This window comes from Euleptes europaea, chromosome 10 (assembly GCF_029931775.1).
Source record: "Euleptes europaea isolate rEulEur1 chromosome 10, rEulEur1.hap1, whole genome shotgun sequence".
NCBI lineage: Eukaryota > Metazoa > Chordata > Lepidosauria > Squamata > Sphaerodactylidae > Euleptes > Euleptes europaea.
Genome location: NC_079321.1, coordinates 35572022 through 35595732, shown reverse-complemented (window position 1 = coordinate 35595732; position 23711 = coordinate 35572022). Strand labels below are relative to the sequence as shown.

Here is a 23711-nt window from a genome sequence, read left to right as displayed (position 1 = left end):
CTAAAAAAGCCAAAAACATTGGGGTGAGCATTAAAACCCACAAATAATAGAAGCAGTGCCTGTACTTTTAATAAACCAACACACTCTACAATGGCCATTTTAGGGGTTGCTAGTCAACCACAATAGTATTACCAGCCTTCAAGCCTTGGTTTCTGTCACTAAAAGGCAGTACCCTTTCCAGGGCTGTTTTGACCTTTGAGAGAAGACTTGTTTGAGGTAGGTCTGACAGCAACCACTGAGTGAATTGACACCATGCAGTGTGCATAACTCACCCAGAACTATTGTCGAAGGCTTTCACGGTCAGAGTTCATTGGTTCTTGTAGGTTATCTGGGCTGTGTAACCGTGGTCTTGGAATTTTCTTTCCTGACGTTTCGCCAGCAACTGTGGCAGGCATCTTCAGAGGATTAACGCTGAAGGACACTGTCCTTCAGTGTTAATCCTCTGAAGATGCCTGCCACAGTTGCTGGCGAAACGTCAGGAAAGAAAATTCCAAGACCACGGTTACACACGGTTACACAGCCCGGATAACCTACAAGAACCAATCACCCAGAACTGGCTGCTTGCTACAGTTCAACAGCAGCCACCTCATGAAAACCAGTTTGGTGTAGTGGCTAGAGGTTCAGAGTAGGATCTGGGAGACCCAGGTTCAAATCACAACTCTGCCATGAAAACTCACTGGGTGACCTTAGGCTGGTTTCACATTCTCAGCCTAACACGCCTCACAGGGTTGTTGTGAGAATAAAATGGAGGAGAGGATAATAATATAAGCTGCTTTGGGTCCCCATTGTGGAGAAAGGTGGGGTATAAATGAAATAAATAAATAAATAATACATAGAGATGAAGATGGGAGCAGATAAAAGAAGGACAGAAGGAAACAGGGAACAGTTTCTAGGAGAAGGGATAGGGGAAATAGTCTAGGCAAGGAGATACTAGGGAAAGTAAGGTGCCCCATACAAGTTCTTGCAGGTTCCCCATTGTACAACTGGGCCCGGCCCAACTGGGCCTGAACCAGCATCCAGCAACACACAACTGGGCCATAATTTTCCAGGGAGAGGCTGCCAGGGGGAGGGAAGGAGGGAAGACAGGAGATAAATAAAGGTTGGTTGGCTGTTGAATGGGAAGGAGAGAAAGAAGCAGGAAAAGGGAAGAGATTCTGGAAGCTTTCAGGGGAAGGAAATAGTGGGAGAGGGGAAATGAGATGCCCCCAGCAAGTCCTTGCAGGTCCTCCACTTGTTATATTTCAAACAGCACAAATGCAAAAACATATTAATCAGTTATGTTGTTTTTCAGTGCACATAACTTCCAAACAGATGGAATCACAGCCGAAGAAACATCTTGTGAAGTAAAACAATTCAAATCATTCAATGTCTGATGAAAGCCGTAAGGCAATTCATTTTACAAAACAGAAAATAAACCCTTTTGTTATACTTTATAATGTTCAGCTCAGTGCAGAAAAAAATCACCATTACTTTAGTCAAGCTTCGTATCATTGTTTTTTTATATAACTTGACAAAGCATGTAAGGCAGAATAATATAACTTGTTAAATGCAGTAAATTAAAATGCTAATAATATAATTAAATATCACAATCAAACACTATGGACAATTTAGATATAAACATATTTATATAATGGTGTGATTAATATTGTTTCTCTTTTTGGATTTGTGACAGAGAATAATGCCAGGATCAGGGGATCTAAGCTACCAAATGATTCTGGGTCATGAAGCAGGCTGTAACATGTGCCAGAATCTAAAGACTCCTGAGCAGAGTCAGGACCCCTGGATTTGTTTTGTATGTTTTGTCTAGCTTTGATACAAACTGGACCCAGAGGGCACAAACACCTGATCAATCATTCTAGCTAGTTGCTTCCTTGATATAGCTCTACCTCTGCCCTTTTGTTGGAGAGCCAGCATGGTGTAGTGGTTAAGAGAGGCAGATTCTAATCTTGAGAACCGGGTTCAAGTCCCCACTTTTCCACATGAAGCCAACTGGGCGACCTTGGGCCAGTCACAGTTCTCTCAGAACTCTCTCAGCCCACACAGAGGCAGGCCATCTCCAAACGTCTCTTGCCTTGAGAACTCTTCAGGGTTGCTATAAGTCAGCTGTGACTTGACGGCACACACATGCCCAGACTCACTGCCCATTTGTTAATGCAATGCTTAATCTGCCTTTCTCTGCCCTTCTATCTGACTTCTTTTCATTCTTCCCTTGTTTAATAGCCCTGTTCATCAAACTTTGGGATTAGCATGTTTTTTCATTTGTTCATGGTGAATGAATGAGTGTGTCTGGGGGGCACTGTGTGTATAGTGCTCGTTCCAGGATTTTGGAGGCCCTGTTACCCGAATTTTGGTTGGGGGAATTAGCAGTGGAGACTTAAGCTTAGAAAGAGGTTGGGTAAACAAGAACCTTTTGCCAGCGTAAGCTCACAGAATCAGCATGCTGTCAGATGACCATCTAGCCCAGGGGTGGGGAAAGTCAGGCCCGGGGGCCATTTAAGGCCTGCAAAATCATTTGGTCTGGCCCTTCGTGGGTCCTGGCAGATCTCTAGCTCAGAAGGATCTAAGACTGGTGATCTGCCCCCTCCCGCGGACAGGAATAGCCTCTATTCAACACAGATGTGAGTTTGTTTTGCTGAGAAAAGGAACCTTTTTTCCCCCTTGCAGAAGAGTTGTTAGCTATGGAGCTGCTAGGAGCACCCAAGAAACTGTGTTAACCCTTTCCCACCAGGCCATGGAGAAACGTATTCCCGGTTGGATTCTTGCCTGCTTGCCCACACTGGGGGAGGGGTGTCATCTGGGGCTGCTGCCTGCTTGGGACTTGGTTGGCTAATTTTTAAGTTGATAATTTTGTAGGGCCTGCAAATGATGTTACAAATATCCAAATGGCCCCTGGAGGAAAAAAGGTTCCCCACCCCTGATCTAGCCTCTGCTCAAAAACTAGTCTTATCAAATCCCTTTGCTCCATCGGCAGGAGCTCTTCAGCAGCATGCGACGCTCCTACGTCACTTCCGGGTTCACTCAGAAGCGATGTGGATGCTCTATCAATCTCTGCTGAAACTCTATGGTTTCCATAGAGTTTCTGCAGAGGTTGCTAGATTGACCGCGTTTCTTCCGGGTAAGCCCAGAAGAGACGTAGGCATGTCACGTGTGTGTGCGTGCATGCGTTGCCTGCTGGCCCTCAGCTGGTCAGCGGGCAGCCCAGTGGATTGGCAGGATTTTACCCACCACCACCGGGTACTTGGCAACCCTATAAAAAACCTCCAAAGGAGAGCCCACCACCTCCCAAGGAATTCTGTTTCACTGAGGAACTGCTGTAACTGTCAGGAAGTTCTTCCTAATATTTAGTCGAAAAACTCTTGACTTAATTTCAGCCCAATGGTTCTGGTCTGACTTTCTGGAAGTGAGCTCTTTGTGGTTGTGGTGCCCCAGCAGATGTCTGTCCATGCTGGGTCCCTACAGCTGGTCTTGTGTTTGTGTCTGAGCATTGCTTTTCTTCCAGGGAAGCCTGACTTGATCCTTTCTTTCCATTATATAGTTTCACTCCAAATTTGTGTCAGCAAATATAGTGCATAGTAAAACCCAGAAGAAACTCTCTCTCTAGTGAGACCAGGGCCCTGTGGGACTTGATGCAGTTCTGCAGGGCCTGTAAGACTGAGATGTTCTGGTTAAGAGCAGCAATGGTTTATATTATGGCTGGCCTCCCTTCTCCCCCCCCTTATTTGTCTGTTCCATCTTATTGATTATGATGGGGGGGGGTCCTGATGGCCCCCCCAGACATTCTGTGGCCTAGGGCAGGGGTCTGCAAACTGCGGCTCCTGAGCCACATGCGGCTCTTTGGCCCGTTGAGTGCGGCTCTCTGAACTTGGTTCGGAGCCCCTGCTCTTGCGCCTGCTCGCGCCGGCAGCAGGGCTGCGGAGCCGGCGTGCCTGAGAGAGTGGGTGAGCGGGCGCGCTGTCTCTCCCCCTGCCCGCCATGGAGAATGGCCGGGTCCCTCTTTCCCTTGCCCTCAATGGTTGGGAGGCTAAAGCCTCCCCTCCCCTCTAGCCACGCGATTGCTGGGCGGGCGGCTCAGCAGTTCCTGACCCCCCACCCGCCTATCAGCTGTTGGGCAGGGCGGGCTTCCTTTGGTAGACCTGGCCCCCGGCTGAGTCCCATTGGGAGGCCATGTCTACCCACTGGCTTTCTTGGCGGTAGACCTGGACTCCGAGGAGGGGGAAAAGTCCCCCTTCAGAGGCCAGGTCTACCAATTGGCTTCTAAGGGCCTCCGGAGGCCAGGTCTACTGCCAAGAAAGCCAATGAGTAGACCTAGCCTCCCAATGGGGCTCAGCCGGAGGCCAGGTCTACCAATAGGCTTTTATGGCGGTAGACCAGGCCTCCAGACGAGGACTCCAGACGGGGAGGGGGAAATGGAAAGGACTTACAATTTAATTTTTATCAATAAATAATATCACTATTAAGTATGATATCAAGTTTTATTCAGTGTACCTATAGTTTAATTAAGACTTAAAACTTTAATTAAAGTTTATTAAGTTAATAAACAGTGTACCTACCTATATAGTTTAAGTTTAAGAAATTTGGCTCTCAAAAGAAATCTCAATCGTTGTACTGTTGATATTTGGCTCTTTTGACTAATGAGTTTGCCGACCCCTGGCCTAGGGTTTTACCACCAGTGCTGATTAGTATTACCAGATTTAATGGCTTTTTAAACAATTGTTTTAAATGTCTATATTTTTTATTATTCTTGGAATTTATGTATTGCTTTTTAAAGTTGTTAGCCACTCTGAGCCTGGCCCTGGCCAGAACACAGAGCGAGGTACAAATTGAATAAAATAAAATTTTAAAAATCAGTTTTAACCCTATTGCTCTTGGAACTGTATTTCAACTCCAAAAAATAAGTAGCTGGACAGCATAAGTGATTTTTTATGGAAACGGAGTGAAAGTTAAAACAGCACAAAAATGAAAAAGTTGCATGCAACAGCTTCAACCAACAGATCTACAAAAGGCAGTTTCTGTGTTACTTTGTTGAAATCCCTGTAAATTCTAATCTTTGGTGATGGAGAGAAGTTACTTCAGCAGTTTAAACTGTACTTTAAAAAGATAAGCTTTAATGCTTAGGGTTGCCAGGCCCCTCTTCGCTATCGGCGGGAGATTTTGGGGGCGGAGTCTGAGTAGGGCGGGGTTTGGGAGGGGAGGGACTTAAATGCCATAGAGTCCAGTTGCCAAAGCGGCCATTTTCTCCAGGTGAACTGATCTCTGTCGGCTAGAGATCAGGTGTAATAGCAGGAGATCTTCTGCTATTACCGGGAGGTTGGCAACCCTATTAATGCTAAGAGTTTAAAATTTTCTTCTTTTAAATATATGATTATTATAAGTGAATAAGCAAAACCCAGAGAGATTTAAAATAAAGCTGATGTCTATTGAGACTGCTTTCTTGTGACTTCAAATAGGTCTATTGTTCTTGGTCTGCCTGAAGGGAGACTGATGGGAGTCAGAATCTTCAACCTAACAAAGTTCTCTAATGGGTGTGGCCATTTCTAGAATGGGCTTTTCACCTACAAGGATGGGGCGGTTTGCTTGACAGATCTGTGAGAGGAGTTAGCAGACTGGAACCAGGAGGCACAGTAGCAGAAAGACCTGTCAGTCGCCTAAAGGTGAAGTTGGGAAGAACGTTACATTATTGTATAATCAACATTTTCCAACTGTATCATAATTTTATCATTTTATTCAGCCACTTTGGAGGTTTTGAAATGGAAAAGCAGCATATAAATACGTAAATTAAAAACTTTGCTAATTGTGCACACTGATAACGATTGATGGAGTTGGCAAGTGAGGATAAAGGAAAGCCTCCGTTGGCTTTTGACCAAAAGAAAAAGTTCTGGATTGTGTTTTTCTCAAGACATCATTACCATAGGTGTTTCTGGTCTTTAAGAACATGATCAAAACTGAACTTTTAATTTATATTTTAATAGTTCTGAATATCATTACATTCTTTGTGCCAGAAAACCAACACAAGGGCTTCTACCGTTCCAACTTATCATTCTGTGCAGCTTGCCAGTGCTGACACTGACTAAATACCCCAATGATTGCTTCCACATTTTAATACCTTTCATTTGCTTGCCATGCCTAAAAGCAGAAACCAGTGCCAAATGAGGATTTTCTATGCAATTCGGCAAAGTAAATATTTTAGTGCCAAGTGCACAAAAATAAATCTGGAAAGGGAAGAGGGAAAGCAAGCCTCCAAAGTGTAAGAAAAGGGGATGAGGCTTTTTAATTTCCAATGGGTGAAGGGTACCCCAAAAGACCACGACTGCAAAAAGAGGGAAAAATGCAAATGGCTATTTCACATGGTTTATTTCTCTATATCATACAGCCAGGTGCAGCTAGAACATGGGAAATCCAGGTTCAAATCTCCACTCTACCATGGAAGCTCACCGAATGATTTTGGGACAGCCACTATTCTCCTTCCTAACTATTCTCATTCTGCTGGTACCTACCAGCTGCTTTCTCCCTCACCTCCTTCAGCTGGGGCCTTTTATCTCCCTGCCCTGGCCACTCCCAGTTCCTACTCCAAAGTAGGCCCTTTCTCCCAAGGAGACCTTTGCCCTATAAGGAGCTACTACTGGTTGTCCCTCCTGTCTACTCCTCTATTGCTCCTACATAGGGCCACCGAGAGAGGGTGATTAGGGTTGCCAGATCCCAGCTGGGGGCAGGGGATCACCTGCTTTGGGCCCCCTCCCCCTCGACACCATCCAGCTGGCCAGCAGGGGTCTTACCAGGCATAAAATGAGGGCTCAGGCTCGCCAGCACCCAGCACGATGATACCACTTCCAGAACTGACATCATCATGTTGCTGTTGACAAGGGAGATGCTCTGTTATTTTGGCAAAACTCTATGGTAAAACAGCTTCTAGCATAGAGCTTTTGTTCAAATACCAGAGCGTCTTCCTCATCATTGGTGACATAATGTTATTTCACTTCTGGAAATAACATAATTGTGCCAACAATGTCAATGCCTAGGCCTCATTTCGTACCTGGTAAGACCAGGGAACCCTAAGGGGGACTGAGGGAACAAAATTCCCCGGGCCCTAAATCAGCTTGAGCCCTCTGAGCCCTCTGATGGGGCCCTCTGACAGCCAACTCAGTACAGTTTACCAGCATATATATATATAATGTCTCTGTCTGTCTGTCTGTCTCTCTCTCTCTGATGGATTTTTGACATGTCACCTAGTTTCCTTCCCCTCTTTGTGAGAGTCACTATATTAAATGGGGCCAGCATGGTGTAGTGGTTAAGAGCGGTGGACTCTGATCTGGAGAACCAGGTTTGATTCCCCCCAAGCAGCACTAGAAGGAAATGAGAAAGGAAGTATAGACACATACTTTACAATCATCTTCTATTTTTAACCAGTGTGAATGATTACCAACTGTTATTTAACGACATTAATACAGAAAAAACACCTTACTATGAATTATCAAACTTTTTTTAGAAAGATAGAATGGTACTATAATAGCAATTTTTATGCTTTCTTGGTGGGCTTGTAAAATATATATCTGATCACTGACACATTATTTAAAAGAATTTATGAAATGACAGGATATAATTTAAAATCAATGATAATTCTGCTTGGTTCCTAGAAAACTGTCCTGACAATATCTGACATATTGTCAGTGACAAATTTATTACTCATAGCTAGTAGAATTGCCAGCCAGTGGCTGTTGGCATGACAGCATTACGTCACTTCTATTACATCACTACCATAGAGTTTTTGACTATTCCTAGAGAGGCATGACATCACACCTATTTTTCTTTTACTTATTTTTTCTCCAGCTGGTTGCAATGCTAGAGCTGAAGCAGGCAATAGGAGCTGGTATCAGAAGACCTCCTGCTCCCAGCATGTTCCCGGCAATCTTAACAGATAGTATGAAAAATGAGATAGAAATTTCTAGGAAGAATGATTGTATTTTTATCTGTTACATTTGTATTTTAGCTACCTGAAAGCTGGGTTATAGACATGGTGGTAGAAAGTGCTGTAAAGCCACAGCCAACTTAGTTTTGCCATTGCCTACCTCTGCGTAGCAGCCCTAGACTTCCTTGGTGGTCTCCCATCCAAGTACTAACCAGGGCTGACCTTGCTAAGCTTCCAAGAGCTGATGGGTAGCCCAATCCTGAAGGGGGGTAGATCCGCAGCAGCTGGGAGCAGCACAGTGATGCCGCCTCCTCAGAGGCTACCCAGCCACTGCGGAGGCAAAAAAAGTCTTTTAGAAAGGCAAAAATAGAGAAAAAAGGGGAAATACCCCATTGCTAGGGTTGCCAGGTCCCTCTTCGCCACCGGCAGGAGGTTTTTGGGGTGGAGACTGAGGGCAGGGTTTGGAGAGGGGCGGGACTTCAATGCCATAGAAACCAATTGCCAAAGCGGTCATTTTCTCCAGTTGAACTGATCTCTATTGGCTGGAGATCAGTTGTAATAGCAGGAAATCTCCAGCTACTACCGTGGAGGAAGGGCTACTTAAGTTGGAAGAAGGCTTGTTAGCCTAAAGCAAGGCTTCAGATGGTGCTCAGTGGAGTGGTTAGAATACAGATAGAATTCATCCCAGAAAATGTCCAAAGTATTTTGTGGGATTTTTAAAATAGAAATTTACTTCCCGTTTTCCCTACTTGACTCTGCAACTTTATTATGGACTTGAGTATACGGCATTATGATTTCTCTGAATATGTGATCTCTATAACAGACTGATGTGGTATTCCAACTAGAGCTGGCAGCTGATTTCCACCTGCAGAGCCACGAGCTTTAAATGAACAGAGTAAGAGTTACAGTAAGCTGAAGCTTAAGCTGCTTCTTTCATACCACTATGGTTCATTTACACACCATGTTAAATTGGAGCACGAATTTAAGAAATTCAGTAATTAACTATCCTGCTATGCATGGAAATGCATACAGGTGCAGTTCAGTGTCACCGCACAGTTATTTAATGGGAAAGCTAGGAGTGTACTTAATCTTATAAATATGTAAATAAAACTGTTAAATTCAGATGTTCTAAATGCAGCTGTAATTGGTAAAATCATCTTTTTAGATTTAGAAAACAGTTGAGTTAAAATGCAAAAAGCCACACTACTTTAATTCAAGCAATATGGCAACTTCTACGAATGGGTTTTCTTCTACAAATAGTACAAACATAAGTTGTTGAAACTGACTACAGAAAACCCCTCGATGCCCAACCAAGAAGCTTCCTCTCCCCTTAGCCTTTCAGAGCCTGGGACCAAATATGCCAAGGGACCTACAGCAGAGTTGCATATGCCATATTGACCTCAAGGGTGGATATGGTTTTCCACCCTCCTTCACATAATTATCCTACCTAATCCATTTAACTGAAGATGCCAGATGCTCTACCACTGAGCCATGTTCCATAGAAATCACAAGGTTGGCATCTCACCCTGGACCCACATACAACAGAAACCGGGTGCCCAAAGCTGGCACTGAGGACCAGGAGAGAGAAAGGAAATGGGTACAAGGAGGACAAGTTAGTTAGGTAGGCTGCCTGCTAGGTGTCTTGAAAGATCTCATTCAGAAAGCTAATAGGGTAAGAAGCTGACTGCTAGGCATTTGCAAAGCTTGACTAGTCATCTAGATTTTGCCTGCAGTGCGTCAATGAATGGAAGACCCATCTGCAAGGAGGGCCAATCCCATGCTATGAAGGGGGTAACTTTTGGGAGCATGAAAGCAGACTTAGACATATAGTTGGCTTTCTCAGAGACTACCATGGTGTCTCCATCTCCAAAGACCAGAAAGTTGTCTCCTTCTGAATACAAGAAATGTTTCTGGAGGTTGAACTCCAGATTCATTCTGATTCTGCAGATGGTTTTGACTTTGGAGTTTACTTTCAAGGGGAATAGGGTGCCAAAGAGTGGTCTGTGGTGTGGGTTGTGAAAGTTACCATCAGACAGCTAACATTCCTGTAATTTTTTTCCTATTATGCCAGTGCTGTATCTTTGGGCTCACAAGCTGAATGATGCTACAATGAGATTCTGGAATGACAACATCTCAGCCATGCATGTAATTTAGTCTCAGACTTAACGCTCACTGAGGTTTATGAGGGTGGTTTTGGCTTTTGTTGTGCAGTGCTTTAAGCAGAATACCTTGTTTCTCACATGATATAGATAATGGAATTGCTGATTCAGTATTTTGTTTCTAGAAAGAGTGCTTCAGACAGCTAGCACCTTTGGCAAGTGGGAGGGCAGAACAATGCCTCAGGCCCTGTGGAGACATGGCATCATTGGCTCTAGAGCCAGCTGCAGAAATCTAAGAGAGTTCCAGGAATGTAGGCCTGATGCATGACTGGCGAAAGATTGGACCATAACAATGAAGCTTCGTATGCAATTTATGTGAGCCTTAGGGGGAAGAGTTTAGCACCCATTACTTTGGGAGATTATCTAGCAATCCTTGAATACAACTCAAGGACTGAGGGTCTGATTGCACTTACCAGGGCCTTCAAGATTATCTGGATGTTAGAGGAAGGGAAGAACATTCATACCCCGAGGCACACTTAGAGTGAAACTTATGGCTGGCCAGTCCAAAGGAAGTGGATGAGAGAGCTTTTTCTTGGGTTGGGCAGCACCAGTGAATACTGAGGCTGACTCACTGGGGGGGGGGAAGCATGCTGCTGGTCCTCCTTGCCACTTTGGTTGATGTACAGACAGTAAGAGGAAAGGCAGAGAAACCAGCTGAGCTGAGATCTGAACTAAGGTAGGATTGACTTGCATTCAAAGGCACTAGAAAGTTATCTCTAGAGCAGCAACTTGAAGTCTAATTGCACTGCCATTTGAGAAGAAGTTTATAAAATAAGTTTTTTTGTTGTAGGCCAGCTGTTAGTAAAGTTGACTCTAGTTTATTCCAGTGTTTATTCCTATGGTATTTATTTCAAGGATACTTCTAGCCTTTGGGGACCAGTTTTTTCAAAGGAATTCTTTGCTAAAGAAATGGCAAGGAAGTCATTGTACTATTGCAAATGTACAGTTCAGACTTTTTAGAGCCCATATCTTTGACAAACATTGTTTGTCATTTACTGTATTTGAATGCATGCAATAAAGACTGAACATCAAATACCTTGTTGCTACAGAGATTCAGCTGTATCGGTGTAAACTGCTGAACAAATGTATTAAGAGATTTTGCAAGCATACAAACCAAAGCAGTGAGTATAAAGACAAGATACAGCCATTGTAAAAGACATCACCTTAGCTGATAAAGAATTTCTGTATTAACTGTGTTGGAACAGAGATGGGGAGGACATGATGGTACAGTATCAGCTTTGAACCAAATCTCTGTATGAAGCACATGTGAGCAGCCACCATCATCTTTCCTGTTTGAGCAGGAAATTTGTCTCTAGCAATTCTATCAGGCACTTTTCTGAGTTTTTCATTATCATCTGTCAAAGCCCCTATCTCCTTTTATAACCCCCACCCCATCCTTCATTGCAGTATACTGCAGTGTGAATCATTACAGGTCCAATTTTTAATTACTGCCTCAGCATTCAGGAGTGGGGAAAAAGCTGACCTGAACATTTTGTGCTGATGCCAAGCTACATTCTAGACTTCTATACATTTGACAGAGGTGGATAGGCAGGTTTCCTTTCCTTTCTCCCTTATAAGCTCCTTGATCCATAAATCTTGAGCGGCATAATTCTAAATCTATTGTTTAAGGGATATAAGGACTGAGATGAATTTTGCCACTGCCAATGTAACCTTAGGATAGCTGTCACTTAATAAATATGGTATTAGCTCAGATACAAAGTTATTAGTCTGATCTGTTAAAAGATGAAAAATATATGTTGATCTTAGATCCTCATAAAAATGACATCCCAAGAGCACGTGTGCTAGAGAATCAGTAGAACCAGAAGAACATGGGCAGATCCTTTCCGAATATGGTAGGTTCATGAATCAACTTTGCATAACCATAGAAGGGTTAGCATTTAGTCTAGCAAGAAAAAAAGCTCTTAAGAAGTGAGGAGTTGTCAAGAATTAGGTATAGGCAGGCAAGCAACATGGGGGAGGAATTCCAAAAAACTGAGGTGAGCAAATGCGAGAAGCACAAAACAATGTGCTAACACAATCTCTTTAATACATTTTTTTTATTTCAGAGAAGGACTCTGATTTCCCAAGATCTCTTATCATATCCCATGATATGCCCATCAGTGACAATTTTTTCATCAAAGTTTTTTTCCATGAGGATCTATACAAGTCATCTACTTTTTTAAAAAGTAGATATCTCTCAGTGCTAAAAAAACAGTCTAAATTGTAGCTTAAAGGCAAGCAACCATGTCCCTGCTTCAAGAGACATTTGGCCAAATTCGGAACAAAGGGCAACACCAGCGACACACCAAGGGTCATTTAACATCCTTCGTACAAACTGAAGCAAAGGACAATCTATAGACTCATTAACAGCAGTTATCCAAATAGCAGCACCAAAAAGATTAACTGGAATAATGTTTAGATTAAACAGTTGAATAGCTCCAGGGATATATTTCCACCTTTGGTATAAATATAATTAACAAGTGCCCCAACACCAGGTTTGATTTTGGAACAGCAGCAGTTTGGATTTTATTTGGTGGAAGTTCCAGCTTAGATTATAAGAAAAGAGAATACCAAGATAAAAACACTCCTTAACCAACAATGCAATCTAGTACCCAATGGAAAGAGGGCGGTTTTCTCTTCTTAGAGAAGATCATAATCTTTAATTTGTGGTGATTTATTGGAAGACTTTCCCTAAAGCAATACTTAGAAAAAAATTGTAATGATCTTTGCAATCCAACTCTTGTACGATACAAAAGAACTGCATTGTCAATATAAAGTAAGATTGAAATACTATGGTTTGCTACCTTTGGTGGGTGATAAACCTCATGAAAATTCGCAGCTAAGTCAATTTGTTTATAAACGATATCGTTGAGAGGCTGTCAGGTCCACATTTTGTTCCACCCTCACTCGGACTTCAAAAAATCTCAGTCCTATTATATGCAGACAATATGGCCTTAATCTTCCTTACTAAAGTTGGCTTGAGAAGTTTGCTGCAACAACTGGGGATGTACTGTAAGGAAGAGGCCCTTAATATTAACTACGAGAAGACAAAAGTCATGGTCTTCAGGAAAAAGGCCAAAATATCATCTTGGAGTATACTTGACAACCCAGTCAAGCAGTGTAGCTCCTTTAAATACCTTGGAGTCACATTTAAGGAGACCCTAAACTGGAATGTGCACCTAGCAACATCTAGGGCCTCTGCATTAAGGATAGTGGGGTCTATTTTACGTTTTTTCTACACCAAGGGAGGTTTTCTTATAGACCCTAAAACTATACAAAACAAGGTCGTACCACATCTCCTTTATGGAGTAGAAGTATGGGGCTGGAAAGATGATATTCTTATCAGTTTAGAATCAATCCAAAATTACTTTCTCAGGTGTATCTTAGCTCTCCCCAAAGGGACTCCCGCTGCCCTGATGAGGGCCGAAACAGGTCTTCCCTCGCTCAGGGCACGTGTATACCTAGCGGTATTAAAATTATGAAAAACAAAACAAAACAGCTAGAGCAAAATCATTTAGCAGTCAATTATTTAATATCATGCTAACAAAAGATCCACCACACCTTAACTTCTTAAATAAGATATTATCTCAGTATTCCAAAATCCAAAGGTAATGAAATCTTCCAGCTTACTTTGTTTAGAAGGGAAGGTACCAAGGCCTGAGTCAAAACGAAAATCTCTTTTCCTACTCATACCAGATGGCAAATAGTGTATTGTATTATAATAATAAAATGCAGTATTAAAACTAAGTATATGAGTATAAAATGATTAAAAAAATAGAATCATAGAGTTGGAAGGGACCACCAGGGTCATCTAGTGCAACCCTCCGCGCAATGCAGGAAATTCCAAACTACCTCCCTCCACACCCCCAGTGACCCCTACTCCATGCCCAGAAGATGGCCAAGATGCCTTCCTTCTCATGATCTGCCTGAGGTCATAGAATCAGTATGGCGAACAGTAGCTAACAGTAGCTGGTAGTGGCTATTTAAAACAATTAATTATTTACAATAATAAAATAACTTAAAATACAATAAAATACAACATATACACAAGTCTTAATTTGGCTGTCACTATGTTCTACACTACCATTAACTGTTAACTACAAACTATAGGCTGACTCACCACCCAAAGGGAGAGTGAATTAGGAAATTCAAAAGAAGGTTCAAAATAAAGCAAAAATAAAACAGAAATATAAAATAACAGAAAAGGAAAAGATAAGCTAAATTAAATTAAAATGCAGGCAAGCCACTGCTTGCAAAACAGATGCCGACCTGCCGATATTCCTAACTTTAATTAGATAACAAAAGCTCCACAAAACACAAAATAAAAATACTACCTAGACCAATACTAAACCCCATAATCTCCAGTTTGAATGAGATCAGTCCTAACAATCCTAGCAAAAGCCTAACAAAATGAGCAACAAAGCTAATTAAACATGCTGCCACTCCCCTATAGGGAGTGGGAGAGAAAAAGCAAGCTGTCTTCTAGGTATATTGTAATTAAAAATATCAGCCAGCTATAAAGAATAAACCCAATTTAAAATAACAAAATAGCAAAAGAAAACCTAGGAAAAAAAACCCTAGATAAAATAACATAGGAGTGAACTAAGATAAAATGAAATAAAATGTAACTCCCCAGCACAGAGCTCAATTTGAAAGCATCTGACTCTTCACAGACCAGTTTCTGTCCAATCCCAGTTGCATTTTATGGGCCTTGGACATGATGTGAAATTTTATGTTGCCAATCGCTGGAAAGTGCTTTTAGAAGATCTCTTTAAAATTAGACAAATCTACTTGGGAAGCTTTTCATTGTAGCTACTAAAACTTGCAGTAATAATTGTCAGTGGAATGGTTTTTGTTTAAAAGGAACAGTAATTCCACTTAACGAGGATGGTTTTTAACAGGGTGAGTCCATCTTCCATTCAGTCTGAGATAGGGTCAAAAGAGTGGCACTCTTTGGTGAATTGCTGCTGCAGTGCTACTACAGAACAAGGTCAAAAATGCAAAGATGCCTTCCTAATAAGTGAGCTGAACCTAATAACATTAATAAAATATTTAGGGATCATTTTTATGCTCCTCTTGCTTCAGAGAACCTTGAAGCTTTAGACCGGTCACCCAGACTATCTTTAATTAACTGTCAGTTATTTTCTAGCACCTTTTTGTGACCTTTGATGAAGTAACCTGACAGCTACTTGGAAAAAAGGTTTTGAACTCTGCGCAGTGAATTAGCTTTGTGGATTAATCACTTGAATAAGCCCACATTCTTAGGTAAACCAGAAATGTTGTTCAATATAGTGTAATATGTTATCGTAATAACACATAATATTACAGTGAACTACATTTCTTGTCTTGGCAATAAGAACTACTGAGACAGTGCTGAAAGAGAACTGAAGAGACCTAGTTCTTGATTCCTTTCTCCAAAATATTTACCTCAGGCTAGGAGGCTTACTGAGCTCAAATTTCCACTCAGCTATGGAGTTCAGAGGGTAATTCTGGGGCAGTAACTCTCAATTTAACAGCCTTATAGGCAGGGTTGCCAACCTCCAGGTAGTGGCTGGAGATCTCCTGCTATTACAACTGATCTCAAGCCGATAGAGATCAGTTCACCTGGAGAAAATGGCAGCTTTGGCAATTGGACTCTATGGCATTGAAGTCCACCCCTCCCCAAACCCCGCCCTCCTTAGGCTCCACCCCAAAAAAAACCCACCGGTGGCGAAGAGCGACCTGGCAACCTTACCTATAGGGCTGATAGGAGAAGAAAATGGAGAAAAAGAGAACCATGCACACAGGTATATGTTACTTGAAGGAAGGGCAGGATAAAATAAATAATAAAATAAGAACTGCATCAAAGGTCCTTAAGCACCAGCCCACAAGGCTAAATACTCAAGTCCTATAATAAAGAATAGTAAGAGCCCCGTGGTGCAGAGTGGTAAGCTGCAGTACTGCAGTCCAAATTCTGTTCACGACCTGAGTTCGATCCCAACGGAAGTTGGTTTCAGGTAGCCGGATCAAGGTTGACTCAGCCTTCCATCCTTCCGAGGTCGGTAAAATGAGTAAGCAGTTTGCTGGGGGTAAAGGGAAGATGACTGGGAAGGCACTGGCAAACCACCCCGCAAACAAAGTCTGCCTAGAAAACATCGGGATGTGATGTCACCCCATGGGTCAGGAATGAGCCGGTACTTGCATAGGGGACCTTTACCTTTACCTTTTATAATAAAGAATAAGTTTGCCATAACTCTAACAAGTGCTGTAGTCTTTCTTTATGGGAGAACGAAGAGAGGACAATCATGCTACATAATTAAAAACTAATCCTTATTTCATGATGAATAATCTTTGGACTACAACATACCTTAAACAGAAAACTATTTAAACTATCTTTAGATAGATTTTTCCTCAAAAAGAATTTTATTTAAAAATCCAATTTATATTTAAAAATCTGATTTAAATAAAAATAAAAATCTGATATTAAAAAATCATTGATTTTTATCCACCTTGCTTGCCACCCATCTGGTGAGAAAGTAGCAATCCATTTTGGGGCCCCAACCCACAGTCTGAGAACCACTGGGTGATAGTGAATAATCTTACTGCCCGCATAATCTTATGTGAAGGACTCTGAATTCACAGAAAAATAGAGAAAGAGGTGAACACGCTGTTCACTGGAGGCCATGCAGTATAATTTTCATATTGAGCATTAAAGACAGGTAACCTGCCCAAAGATATCCTAAATAGATACTCATTTTATTTCCAAGCACTGCACATTGGCTGAACATTTTTCCGCCTGGCTACGTTGCCGTGATGAGAATTCAAATTAATGCTAAGCAGCCAGTGATGGTTTGTCAGGTTATGAAGAGCCACTGAAGCCAAATGACTCATTTAGGGCTATTTACAGAACCAAAGTAAGTAACTCATCATAGAACAGATGTTAATGACAGGCTACCTGAATCCCTATAGAGGAACGCCGACTCTTAAGGAACTCCTCAGCTTTTGTCACTAAGATGGCCTTGTCGCTGGTTCGTACGGAGGTACTGTGACTCTCAGACACATGGCGCTGGGCAGCTGCAGTTTCCATGGCGAGGTTCATGGCCTTGTTACTATCCAAACTGTCTGTAGAGTTGTACATCCCTCGCCCATCTTGAGGCCACGGGGAAATCCTCTGAGTCCGGCTGTCATGATAGGCATCCTGCGTTGATTCTGTGCTGCTCTGTGCTGTAACTGAGATTAGTGGCTTAGAGGTGGTACGAGGGGGTACAGGCGGTGGCGTTTTTTTGTAACTCGTATACGTTACAGCTATGAAGATAATTAAGAAAGAGAAGAGAAAACATGGTTAATAACAAGCCTCATGGGGGTGTGGGGGGAGGTAGTTGTGAATTTCCTGCATTGTGCAGGGGGTTGCACTTGATGACCCTGGTGGTCCCTTCCAACTCTATGATTCTATGATTCACTGTGATTCATGGGAGGTGAATGGTCAAAGACAGATTATGCTACCAGAAACAGGAAGGAGTTACAAAATATACTCATCTATAAAACTCACAATCAGCATAAATTCTTTGTCATATGGAGCACAGTAGCCATAGCAACAGGGTCATTTTATTTCAAACAGAAAACAGTGACCGTGTGAACGTTTTTTGTGCTCCAATGAGAAGCCCTAGCCACAGTGAAGGAAAAAAAAACAGGAGTTGACAAATAATGTACATGAATAAGTTTAATCATAGAGAGGGAGGTCAGAAATCTGGACTGTATACATAGATAATTATTGACTGGTGTTCCCTGACGGGGATAGAAGCACAGTCCTCTTCTCTTCTGGTCAAAGCTGATGTGGATTCTGTAATGACCAAACTGATTTCAGACAGGTTGTAAAAGCACTATAATATGAAACTAGCCTTCTAAGGCCTGGACCAAAAGACAACAGGAATCTCGTAAATTACAGCTAAGGAAGAAATTAAGGTGTGGGTCAGGGGAATGAAAACATGGTTAAGGAAATCTTGCCAATGTTATCTGGGTAAGGGAAAGAAAACTGGTGAAAGATGAATTGTGCTACTTTAAAAACTGCAGTAAAAATTAGTTTGCCTTCTAGTGAAAAGGGGACAAGGTTAAGGTTGCCAACCTCCAGGTGGTGGCTGGCAATCTCCCACTATTACAACTGATCGCCAGGTGACAGAGGTCAGTTCATCTAGAGAAAATGGCCACTTTGGAAGGAGGGACCTGGCAACCCTAATTTTACCCCAATGAAGTCCCTCCCCTTCCCAAACTTGCTCAGGCTCCACCCCCAAAATCTCCAGGTATTTCCCAACCTGGAACTGGCAACCCCAGACAAGGCACTCTCTCTTATGCACACATTGTGCAAAATAGCAGGCCCAGAGGCAACACATTGGAAAGGTCTTACTCAGGTACAAAACTGCAACTTTAGCTTCTTGAAGGCTGCTTTGATTCAAGGACTATTTACCAGGATTTCCCAAACTTCTGCTGTTCCAAGCAAACTGCCTCTCAGGGGCAAACTACACCTTACACTGCAATTGCATGTAATGAAGTCCCCATTGCCTTTTCTCCTTTGCAGACTAGGTCAGCAAGGGGGATATTTTGTAGTGAAGGAAGAAGGAGGGAAGGAATTCTTGGCCTTTCTTTTTCCTCTCCATTTCTATCTGACTCTCTCCCCATTCCTGACTGTTTTAGGCCTGGGTGGAAGACCTATTTTATGAAGTAAAACACAAGTGAGGGGAAAATGGGCCACTGGAGAAGTGTTCAGTATTCCTTTCCTCTGTTGTACAACAAAGCACTAGGTACATACTTTGCACAAGGGAAGGGGCTGTGGGGATGTTATTAAACACAGCTGCAGCACAATGTATAGTTTGCTCAGTAAAGCTTGGTAAATAAATATCAATGGTCATTCATAAAAAACAGTCACTTTGCTCCTTAATGCTCCCCATTCATGTAACAATAGTTTCTCGCACAATGTTAAAGCCATTATCAGCAATCATCAAAACAAGAAATAATCTTCTTGCACCAAAGTACATATGAAATTTATGGGAGAACAAAGATATCAGTGGCAGATACAATAAAAAAATGTTTATGAGCAAAAGCAGAAAAAACAAGAGGTGCCAATTTTATTTTATGGCAAGCATCCTGTTTTTTTATAGCAGTATAAAGTCACCATGAGCCGTTGGGAAAGGCAGGGTATAAAGATTTAAATAAATAAAAACAAAAATGTCTTGGGGCTCCATGGCAACAAGCTATTTGTTACATTGTGGATGCAATGAGACATGAAGACAAGGCCATACTTTGCCTGTTTCCAAGGTTTTGTCCTCTGAAAACTTGCCAAGATTAGTGGAGGGGGGGCTACCTTTTTGCACCGAGCAAACAAACACATGCATCTGTATCATTCACTGTGTGAAGTGGTCAGGTGCAAAAGACATGTAAAACCATGACCACTGGTTCAGCGTAGTGTAGTGTTTACAGCATCAGAATAAGATCTAGGAGATCCAGGTCTGAATCGCCACTCTGCCATAGAAGCACTCTGGGTGATATTAGGCCAGTCACTCTCTCACAGGGCTGCTGTGCAGATGAAAAGGAGCAGGAGAGAATATTTTAAACAGCTTGTGAAAAGCATGTCTCCACTGAAAAGCAGTATATAAAGTTCTAAATAAGTACATTTTGGTGTAGCCCCACTGATGGCGTAGTCCCACCAAAGGTGGCGTAGTCCCACCAAAGTGGGACTTTGCTACAGTAAACAACCTTAAATCACACTCTAAAAATCTGACCCGCAGGCATGGTCCACACATGGAATGGCATGAGGTTACAAATTTCCCTGCAAGTAAAAATCTAGTATAGCAAAGAATGTCCAGAATAGAATCTGTTACCTGGTGTGCCATTTTTTAAAAAAAAGTGTATTGAGTCTATTTACATAGGGGAGTATAAATCTCCCATCTTCAGTGTTTTGTTTTGTTTTCATTGTCAGGAAGCCATTCTTGGGGTAACCCCTTAGATAATAATCAAACAAGATTTAGAAGGGGAAACACCAGAAACACTAACATTTTATATTAATGCTATCTTAAATTTACACAGATCTTATTTAAGTCTCTTTCAGTGCAATCTTAAACAGAGTTATACACTTCTAAGTCCATTTAGGATAGTGAGTTTACAAGGGTATACCTCTGCTTGGATTAGTAAAGTTTAGCGATAATAATTCTCCGTTAGTGAGAATTCAAGTACCGTGTTTTTCGCTCCATAAGACGCAGTTTTTTCCTCCTCAAAAGTGAGGGGAAATGTGGGTGCGTCTGATGGAGTGAATGTGCGTCTTATGGACCCTAGCCCAGTCCATAAGACGCACATTCTAGCTTGGAAGGAAGGCGGGCGGGGCGCACAGAGCTGGCTGGGCGCGCCAGAACGATGCGAGCTGGCGTTCCCCGCCCCGATGGCCAGCTGGGAGGCGGGCGGGCCCGCTCTGTGCGCCCCCGCCTCCCAGCTGGCCGTTGGGGCAGGGAACGCCGGCTCGCGTCATTCTGGCGTGCCCAGCTCTGTGCGCAACGCATGCCAGAATGACGTGAGTCGGCGTTCCCTGCCCCGATGGCCAGCTGGGAGGCGGGAGGGGGTGCACAGAGCGGGCCCACCCGCCTCCCAGCTGGCCTTCGGGGTGGGGAACGCCGGCTCGCGTCGTTCTGGCGTGCCCAGCTCTGTGAGCCGCGCCCGCCAGAACGACGTGAGCCGGCGTTCCCCGCCCCGACGGCCAGCTGGGAGGCAGGAGGGGCGCACAGAGCGGCTGGGCACGCCAGAACAACGCGAGCCGGCGTTCCCCGCCCCGACGGCCAGCTGGGGGGGCGTGTTATGGTCCGGTGCGTCTAATGGAGTGAAAAATACGGTAATTCTTTTAGCTCTAATTGGTAGCAAAACAATGCAACATGGATCAGTTTTCTGTGTGACAGTCCCATGGGTCAATTTTTTTCTTTGATAATCATAGAGAGTGTTTTGGAGAATGGCAATTTGTTGGGGTTTACTATGCTTATATTTAGACTTTTGGGGAAGGCCTTGGCCTCTATGCTCTGCTGTTGGACTAGGGTTGCCAGGTCCCCCCGGCCACTGGCGGGGGATAGGGGGGTATGGTTGCCAGATCCAGGTTGGGAAACGTCTGGAGATTTGGGGATGGAGCCTGGGGAGGATAGGGACCCCAGTGAGGTACAATGGTATAGAATCTACCCTCCAAAGCATCTACTTTCTTTCAGGGAACTGATCGCTGTAGTCTGGAGATGAGTTGTAATTCCGGGGGATCCCTAGGTCCCACCTGGGGGCTGGAATCCCTATGTTGGACCTCCAGAGGAACTGGTTGGCCACTGTATGAGATAGGATTCTGGACTAGATGGACCACTGGTCTGATGCAATGAAAGATTGTTGTTGTGCTGGAGTATACAAGGTCACTCTTGAACTTGGATTCATATAATGTTGACCAGAATGTGGTCCCCTGTGTTCATTTTATGGGTTGGTTCCATAAACCAGCTTTTCCATTAAATCTCAACCAATTCCCCTCCTTATTGCAGCAGCCAGCCACCATCTCACATGGAGTTTGTCCATACAGACCCCACAATTACTAGCATTGCCTTGTTGGTGGTTAAAAGAAACCCTCTGTTCCCCTTTTCACCAGTAGAAAAGCTGCTTGCATCCAACCCAATAGCTGATTGAACTGGCTCTGAAAGGACTCTGTACAAGCCAGTGTTATGCACGTACTGCTCTTTAAACTGGAAATTATAATTGTAGCAAAAGCTCTGTGGTGACAGTTTAGATTTGGCATCATGCTTTACCCAAGAGAAGGTCACATTAGAGCAATATAGCATGCTAATTCCTCCACAAATTCCCTGCTATGAATCAATACAAACACTAACATAAGTGGAAAGCATCTAGGTCCATGTTGGCAAACCTATGGCATGCGCACACAGCCCGCACGCCGAGCCCTCTCTGTGGGCACGTGCGGACCCGTCGCGTCTGCCTAGGGCTATGCCGTGTTGCCGTGGTGAGGGCGCTGAGGGCAGTGCTCCTTCTCCCCAAGCCCATGCACCCCAAGCCTGCGCTGGCTCCCTCCCTCTCTCTCAGCTGAGCTGCGGCCGCAGCTCAGCTGTTTGTCGGGGCCCCGGCCCCTCTTCAATTTGGACGGGGAGGCTGTGGCTGAGCACCTTGCCACGCCCCCTCTCACCTGAGCTGTGGGGCCCCCGCCCGTCTTCAGTTTGTCTGGGGCCCCGCCCGTCTAAATTTTTTAAAGAAAATTCTACAACATTTGCAGACAATCCTACAAGCCATCAGGAAATCTACAAGGAATTTTCTAGCATTGTAGCAGCTGCAAAGGTGAATTTTAGTAACAGATTTTTACAGTTCCTTAAGATGGAGACAACCTTGCCACGCCCCCCCTCTCAGCTGAGCTGGGGGCAGCTCAGCTGTTGGGGGCCCTGCCCTTCTTCAGTTTGGACCGGGAGGCTGTGGCGGAGTACCTTGCCATGCCCCCCCTCTCAGCTGAGCTGCAGGGCCCCCGCCCGTCTTCAGTTTGTCTGGGGCCCCGCCTGTCTAAAAAAACATTTAGAAAATTCTACAACATTTACAGACAATCCTACAAGCCATCAGGAAATCTACAAGGAATTTTCTAGCATTGTAGCAGCTGCAAAGGTGAATTTCAGTAACCGATTTTTACAGTTCCATAAAATGGAGACAGCCCTGACCTGGATGGCCCAGGCTAGCCTGATCTCGTCAGATCTCAGAAGCTAAGCAGGGTCAGCCCTGGTCAGTATTTGGATGGGAGACCATCAAGGAATACCAGGGTTGCTGTGCAGAGGAAGGCACCGGCAAACCACCTCTGTTAGTCTCTTGCCAAGAAAACCCCAAAAGGGGTCGCCATAAGTCGGCTACGACTTGACGGCACTTTACACACACACACAAAATGGAGACAACCCTGTGTTTTCTTACTTCTCCAGATAAAGCCAAATTTGAAGAACTTGATATTTCCTGCCTACACTGGTTAGATTTAGAAAATCTGGAAATGGAGTTAATAGAATTTCAAGAAAGCTCTATCTGGAAAAATAAATTCTATGCGTGAAACACTTGAGAAGATAGAAGGGATGCCAAAGGACAGCACAGTTAGTTCTGAAAATGAAATCCTTAAAGTGTGGAATTCTCTGCCAAATAATTTTAAGTCAATGAAAGCACTTGGGATTGCTTTCCTTACTTTGTTTGGATCATCTTATGCTTGTGAGCAGCTGTTTTCAGCTTTGAATTATATCAAATCTGACACCAGAAACAGGCTAACAGATGACCTGAATGCTGCATGTGTTGCTCTCAAACTTACAAAGTATGAGCCAAATTATCAGCATGCACACAACAGCAAAAATCACATTAATTGTTCAAAAAAATTGATGATGTCCTCAAAGATGTCACAAAAATGGTGAATTACATCATGGCTCGTGCTCTGAATTGTCGACAGTTCCAAACACTTTTTGAGGAGGTTCAGGCACAGTATAATTGTTTACTTATGTACAATAATGTCCGGTGGCTGAGCAGAGGACGAGTCCTGGAGAGATGCATGCCAAATGCAAACTTTTACCTTTCAATAAAAAGTTGTTTGTATCATTGAAAGCTCTGTTATTGTGTTTTTCTTTTAATGCAAAATATGTGAATGTATGAGT

The 23711-nt window shown here is 43.3% G+C and overlaps 1 protein-coding gene across 1 annotated transcript in view; it reads right to left on the bottom strand.

Annotated features, from left to right (window-relative positions):
• The window catches only part of DLGAP2 (DLG associated protein 2), a 345317-nt gene that overhangs the window by 19062 nt on the left and 302544 nt on the right, over positions 1-23711 (bottom strand). The window contains exon 8 of the mRNA XM_056856455.1: positions 16997-17346. Within this exon, the coding sequence (XP_056712433.1) occupies positions 16997-17346 (350 nt within the window). The remainder of the gene's footprint in view (positions 1-16996; positions 17347-23711) is intronic.